At 43.1% G+C, this 7,253-nt stretch overlaps 2 protein-coding genes across 2 annotated transcripts in view; both read right to left on the reverse strand.

Annotated features, from left to right (window-relative positions):
* LOC306932772 (mitochondrial import inner membrane translocase subunit TIM50-like) overlaps positions 1-3,416 on the reverse strand; it is a 39,308-nt gene extending 35,892 nt beyond the window's left edge. The window contains exon 1 of the mRNA XM_079514692.1: positions 3,198-3,416. Within this exon, the coding sequence (XP_079370818.1) occupies positions 3,198-3,404 (207 nt within the window). The 5' untranslated portion in view covers positions 3,405-3,416. The remainder of the gene's footprint in view (positions 1-3,197) is intronic.
* A 3,261-nt stretch (positions 3,417-6,677) lies between these two features.
* The window catches only part of slc35f2l (info solute carrier family 35 member F2, like), a gene marked incomplete at both ends in the record, with an annotated part of 10,974 nt that continues 10,398 nt past the window's right edge, over positions 6,678-7,253 (reverse strand). The window contains one exon of the mRNA XM_079513911.1: positions 6,678-6,991. Within this exon, the coding sequence (XP_079370037.1) occupies positions 6,678-6,991 (314 nt within the window). The remainder of the gene's footprint in view (positions 6,992-7,253) is intronic.

Raw genomic sequence — 7,253 nt, forward strand, 5'->3', positions numbered from 1 at the left:
TATCAAATATTCAAAGCTTCTTTTGACAGCTTTTAATTTTGTTTTAATCAAAATAGCTGATCTACAAGCCCACAGCACATTGTATTGATAATTTGACATGTAAGAGCTTGTAGATCTGCCACCCTTCAAAACCATGTGCTTGAGCTCCACGATCCATGAATCGCTGTCCCCCCCGGTTGTCACGAAGATTCAAATTTGACTCGTTTTTTAGGTCTATAAGCGATCAAAGTTCAAATCTAATTTTAGCCATTATGTCGGCAGCTTTTCAAAATTTTCCAATACTGGTATCGGTATTCGGAGCAAGTCCACTGTGTCTGACAACCCCAGCTGAAAAGGCATCACAACGAGGAGCCCTTGTTTATTACCGTTGTTTCAGATAAACTATTGGTGCTAATAGTTTGGGGCAGCGGTGGCCTAAGGGTTAGAGGAGCGCCCTTGTTGGCGAAAGGTTGCCGGTTCGATTCCCCGGACGGGCAGGAACAATATGGGTGGGGAAGTGATTGTCATCACTCACCCAACACCGCTGACGTGCCCTTGAGCAAGCCACTGAACCCCCAACTGCTCCCCCTGGAGCTGCTTAGTGGCCAACAGTATAAGACTGTGGTTGTACTGGTCAGCTCCCAGGTTTTAATGTGTGTGTGTTTGTGTGTGTCTGTGTTTCTATGTGCAGGGCGTTGCTGAAAATGAGTGCACCGTGTGTCAATAAATTCTGCGTCTGTGTGCTATGGACATCATATCTATCCATGCAAAGTGCCCCTTCGGCCTCCACTCAAAAACTGTGGACAGTTGGACACCAGCGCCTAAAGCAGCACTATGTATTACTTTCCTGTTCTACCCCAGATTTGAACCCGGGTCTGCCTGTGCCACGTAAGTGTAGAAATGTTTATCACTAAGTAATAGAGCTATTACAGCCTGCCTGCTCCAATAGCTCGGATACATCTCATTTTGAGCCTCAAGGTCAGAATTTGTGCCAAAAATGTCTCAATAGAAGAGCAGGGAGACCAAATGCAATGCAATGTACCCCTTACATGCAGATTGGACAAAATCACATTTTATTTACGCAAAAAAGGTTACAACACAATACAGCTTTAAAATGTGGCAGAGTTGGCCAACTATGATAGATTTGTTTGTAGGCGTGAGAGGAGCTATGGAGGCCACGGTGTATGACACACAGTCACCTCAGTATATCAACATAACTCTGTATTCTTTTAGATTAGCAACTCAAACCATGTCACGTCTCTGTATAAAAAGGTTCCAGAGGAAACGTGAATAAAAACATTTAAAAAAAAAACCCACAGACCATCACATCGCCAAGACGGCAACACAGTGAGATAGCAAAGTGAATTTAACTATAAAATGAGACCGGGTCAGACTCGTCTGGAATGAGTGCTTTTCCTATGTAAACGTGACTCAACAAAATAGTACCACTGCAGCTAAACCCATCACAACTGGATCCCCAACATGTGAAAACCTCCTTCAATGACCATTATATACCATCACAGATTGCCAGCTTGTGACTGCGTATGCACTCATTGAAGGTTTAGCTAGATTTAGTGCGGCTGTGAAAAACTTTGACACCAAACCGGGATCGAACTGGGAACCTTGCGGTTCCCATCCGGCTGCTCTACCGACCGTCTACTCCTGGAGCCACATTCCATATACAGCCATAGAAGATAGAGCTTTATTAAAGCGTAACAGATACAGTACTGTGTCCGTCCGTTAGTAGTACAGTACTGTCTGACTGATATATGGGCCATTATTTAACACACAGCGCAGCCAATGCAAAGCCACAACAAAAGTAAAACACAGTCATTGAACCACGCACAGAACGTCGGAAAAGAAACACAAACGGCCGCTAGGCGCGTTGTTGTGACACACAAACATACACTACACGCAATAATCATACTAATATGGGGGGACACACAACAGAGACAGCGGTTCTTTCACCTGACAAATAACACTAAGTCATAATTTCTTGTTTGCTTGTTTCAGTATTGGCAAATGCAGCTGATGTGTCCTAATGATTGACTACTTTCAACCAGGTGTTTGTCACTATTTTGGGCAGTCATCATAGGAAAAGATACATGTATATTCCAAAGTATTCAAGCATTAAAAATGACGATACAATTTATCCACAATTCATCATTTTCACACATGTTTTACTAATACCAATCAAAACACCAGCTTCTCCAAAATATTCCAGTATTGTACCAGAAATCGCTGGGTACCCGGTAGGCCCATAGAAATTAAGGAATCAGAATGGATAAAATCTTTTAAGGGTCCAGCAGGTTTCCAATAAATACAACGTACAACAAGCTTTATGGAATAAACGTAGGAGGTTACTGTTGTTCAGTACATTTCTTAAAGACTTGATATTTATTCACATTAGTTTAAACTGTCCAATTTGGACAAAATGTTTCAGCATTGGCTCTTGCTCCATCTACTTCTAGTTTGTACTAGATATAGCAAGTCATATGTATTTACTTGTATCATAAGCGCTTACAATAATTTTGATATTTTTTTGTAATTAAACATTTGACCTATTCTATTTTCCAGAATCTGTCAAATCTTTTTGACACCCCTCCCTCTCTAATTCCAGGGGCTAGGGGCTTTCTTTCCTGACCTTCAAACTGCTCACACACAACTCACAACAGGAGGTCCACCAGACCAGTCGGATAAAGAAAATCATCAATAAAACCCTCCAACACAAACTGACAACGTGCACATATATGAATATGACAGATAATATAGACTACAGCGTTGACATACAATACATAACACGCTGGGTTATATAATATAATATATATTAATGTGTGTATGGAGGAGCTACAGAAGGTACCAGCCTCGTCTCCGAGGCTACTAGCAAACCAAAACCAGAACCAACCCTCATGACATGTGTTGACAGTGACACTGGACCAGGTGACATTGCTGTTGTGTAATAAACAGGGTTCAAAAACATGTCAATACTGACAGCCAGACTAGAGGGACTAGCCTGTTAGCCTGTTTAGCGTCACCTCCTCCTCCCAGGTTAATTCATTCAAGGCTTTTCTTAAACAGGAGGCTCGTTTTAACAGCCGGCCACATCCAATGCGGGCGGGAGACGGAAGCTGCCCAGTACCGCGGCAGTGGCGGCACACCCCGCACAGCAGACCCAACGCCAGACAGGCAGGCAGTACAGTAGTCCTCCCACTCCTCACCTGACTCTGCTGTTGCTGTTGCTGCTGCTGCAGGAGTTTCTCCTGGAGGATTTGTTGCGCCAGGCCGCCCGTCGTCGTCCCGGCGGCCTCCGGCGGCTTGTCGGTGGACACTGTCCGCAAAAGGAGCCTGTTGGCCGGGCTGCAGCAGCGCAGGAGGCCGCTGGTCGCTCGGACACACATGGGGAGCAGAGCCGCCGAGGCCGACATGTTGGATTGGGAAACTAGTGCCAAAAGGGGGGAGGGACTAGGGCTCGAGTTATGCTCGGTCCCGTACGACGGGGTCGCGCGGCGGGCCGATAGCTGACCTGCAAGACCACAACGCGTTGCTGACGCGACGCGTTGCGGTCTTGTAGGTCTGCTATTTGGTCGCCGCGCGGCACCGTCACACGAGGAGGTACGCGTCAGGCGAGGAGGGTTCCTAAAGGACAAACCGATCCGATTGGATGGTCTCTGTCTGAGCTGCAGGCGGTGGGGTGCAATTGGAGGGCGGGGAGGGCGTTCCCTGGGGGAGTCTGGTCTAATCAGAGGGGGTAGGGGGCGTTCCTCAGGGCGTCTGCTCCAATCAGAACGAGTCCGCGTCACCAGGGTATTTCTGCAGTAAACCTGGGTTTCTATTCGCTGCTCAGTGCTCAGGTCCGGTCTAGACCCCGCCCACTGTATCCGGGGAACTTGCAAATTACCATGCAGTACAGTCACTCATGCCGTTTCCGTATCCGCACTAGACCGGATGTACAAACTACAAGGTTAATTGGATCCCAGGCAAATCAGAAGCAGAAAGTGTTGACCTTCGTTAGAACGTTACGTCACTTGCATCAAGTCAAAAAGTTTATAACAATTAAAACACTCAAATATATAGTTTAATTTATTATAGTAATACTTTCAATAACAAATAACATTATTTATTCCTTTCAACCTGATAGAATTCTATTAAATAGACTAACAATTAAAATTCAAATGTATAGTTTGAAAATGGTTTGATTTCCTATAATAATACTTTAATATTACTTTCAATTACAAATGCATTGTTTATTCCTTTCAACCTGATAAGAGACTTGTATTAAATATAATAGGCTAGATAAACTATTACAAATTAGACAATAGTAAGTAAATCACAGTAGGCAATGTGGATATCTGCGTACTGTGACTTACTTTTATCTAACTTAAGTATGCTTAAATACCAGATCAGAATATGTTTGTAGACAAATGCATCATTTCCTTTGTCAACCTGTGGATATTTAAAACAAAATCATATATTTCTAATAGTCAAAGTACAATATAGTGAGTTTGTGACTAATCACCTCAGTCATAATAACACAGAAAATAAATAAATACACACAATATATACACAGAAATACAGAACAATGCATTGTGAGATTGTAGATTTGGGCCAAAAGAAAGTTGATTTACTTTCATGCATAATCCATGATGACGTTTTGAATAAACAATTCACTCACATTAAAATTAACAAAAGCAATATCGTGTCACCATTGTTCATTATCTGATCGAGTCACTTTCTTCACTTAAATAAATGGACAAAGACATGTCCACACCAACACAACCAATGGAAAATAACCATCGCCACTTCCCCGTCATTATTCACACAGTTATACATTTAACAATTTACAATTTACAATTTAGGCATTTAGCAGATGCTCTTAATCCAGAGCGATTTACATTTAAGCAATAACAAAAAGCAAGGCATACATCACATAAAAGTAGTTATCATGAAACATGCGTAAGCTAAGAACGTAACTGGAATATCTATGTCATGAAACTATATATAAACTATACATACTATACACTGTTATACACAACAATACAGACAGATCATGATACCACCGCTGAAATGCCCTTGAACAAGGCATCAACCACTACGATGAAATGTGTTCTATGAGCAGGGCCTGGCTGGAAACAAGTTCTTGAGCTTAGCCCAGATACCCTGGGTAAATATAGATTTCATTTCATTTCATTTCATAGATGAATTCCACTATTATTGCACTTTTGCACTATACGGAAAAGTACTTTAACCCATTTAGACCTGAGGACGATTCTACAAATGCCTTCTTAATCCTGACAGTTTTCAGAAAACCCTGTTTCTATGTCAGTGGTGCTCAAATGTAATTGGCGTCCGACATCTCAAAATATGTTGTTCCAGGAACCCCCCCCAGAAGCAAAGATTTGAGTTAAAAGCGTTCACTCTGAAAGCATATCTATTCAATGATTTGCGCCACATTTCCACGATTTTTCAAAAATAGCAGACCTTCTGTGTGGAGTTTGCATGTTCTCCCCGTGTCCCCTAGGGTAGGTATACCCTCACAAAAAACATGCAGTAATCCCGGTCTCTAAACTGCCTGACCCTGGCCAGCCGGGGCGCCTGATGGAGGGGAAAGGAACTGGTTGGAATAACGTGTTCCTTCCACGTGCTACGTCCAACCAGGGAAACTCCCCCCTGTCAGGTGTAAAGGAACAACAAGGAAGGACACTCAGGCATGAAGGAAGCATGAGTTCAAGTCCGTTGCTCTCCCCATGTCCCCCATATATGGGGACTAGGTTGGCGTAGGGTGTGTAGAGCACAGGATCACATTAGATAATTGACACAGGGGTGAAAAATGGGTTACAAAATTGTGGGATAAAAATTATTAAAAAAAAAGAAAAAATAGCAGACCTTGTATGTGTTAAAAAAATAAGTATTTGTAATTTTTCTTAATTCTTTTTAGGTTTTCTGAGCTCAATTGCACCCAAAAACCTGAACTTTTAACATTCAGTAGATTTTCTGTGGTCTGGGGTTTTCTGGCTCAAACAAGTGCTCTGATTTTCCTGCTGTTTGTGATGTCACAGCCTGCAAATCCCATATATGTCAGTGGGATTTGCCAGCAGATGTCACTGTTTTCACTGTTTTGCCTGTTTTCATTGCAGCTCAAAAGGCTTCCAAACCCCAGAGAAAACTCCAGGCCACAGAAAATCCAATGAACGTTCAAAGTTCAGGTTTTCTGGGTGTAATTGAGGTCATAAAACCTAAAAGAAAAACGAAAAATAAATGAAAATTAATGTAATGAAACCTTTAAAGAGTCTGGTAGGATTTGATTTATGTATTATTGTAGGGCGTATGTTTTCGTTCTACCTTGTCTGTAGCTGAGCTCCCAAAGCATATTTGGAGGAAAAAAAAGTAAGTAAGGAATAAGGAACTGTGTACTTGTGTTGTATACAAACAACAAAGTCTACTTCTATTCGAAGTGTACACATTGAACACTACACACTACACACCAGTGTTGTAACGTAACTATAAGTAGGCCTACTTTAACTTAACTAGTGCAAAGTACTAGTGCAATTTTGAGGAATTTTTACTTTACTTGAGTATTTCCAATTTCCAATATACTATACCTGGCATATCATTTCAAATGGGGGTCCGTGGGCTAATTAGTGTCAATTCGGGGGTCCTTGACATGAAGAAGTTTGGGAACCACTGCTAACACTCCTAGGTCACATTCTAGTGCCGCGTCCCGCCGCTACAAAACGCAGCATCCTTTCTTCGTCGTCCTCTGAAAGCCCACATCCGCTCGTCCTCTCATCCTCGTCGTCATCTCTCCGTCTGTGTATCTGTCCATCACGGTCTCCATCCCTCCGTCTCTCCTGCGTCTGTCCGTCCTCTTCTTCCTCGTCCCTCTCCACCTCCCCGGACGGCGTGATCTGCACCCTGGTTTCCTGGTGGTCGGTGGCGGCGTCAGCGCGCTCAGCGGGGTCGTGGTGGCACGGACCGTCCCCGACAGCAGAGGAGGGGTCGGAGGGGGCGTCGTCTGTGGTGTCAGACGCAAAGGTTATTATTATGTCAATTACATAGCATTTTTGTAGACATAGCACTCTATAGTGCATATATGTCAAACTCAAGGCCCGGGGGCCAAATCAGGCCCGTGAGTGAATTATCTTTGGCCCGCGGGATGATATTTAATTAGTATTAGAACTGGCCCTCTGGTATATTGCACGGAGTACGGACCACCATAATACTACAAGTCCCACAATGCACTGCGAGTGCATTACATACTATGAAAGCAGTGCTTG

The sequence above is a fragment of the Electrona antarctica genome (assembly GCF_951216825.1).
Source record: "Electrona antarctica genome assembly, chromosome: 11".
NCBI lineage: Eukaryota > Metazoa > Chordata > Actinopteri > Myctophiformes > Myctophidae > Electrona > Electrona antarctica.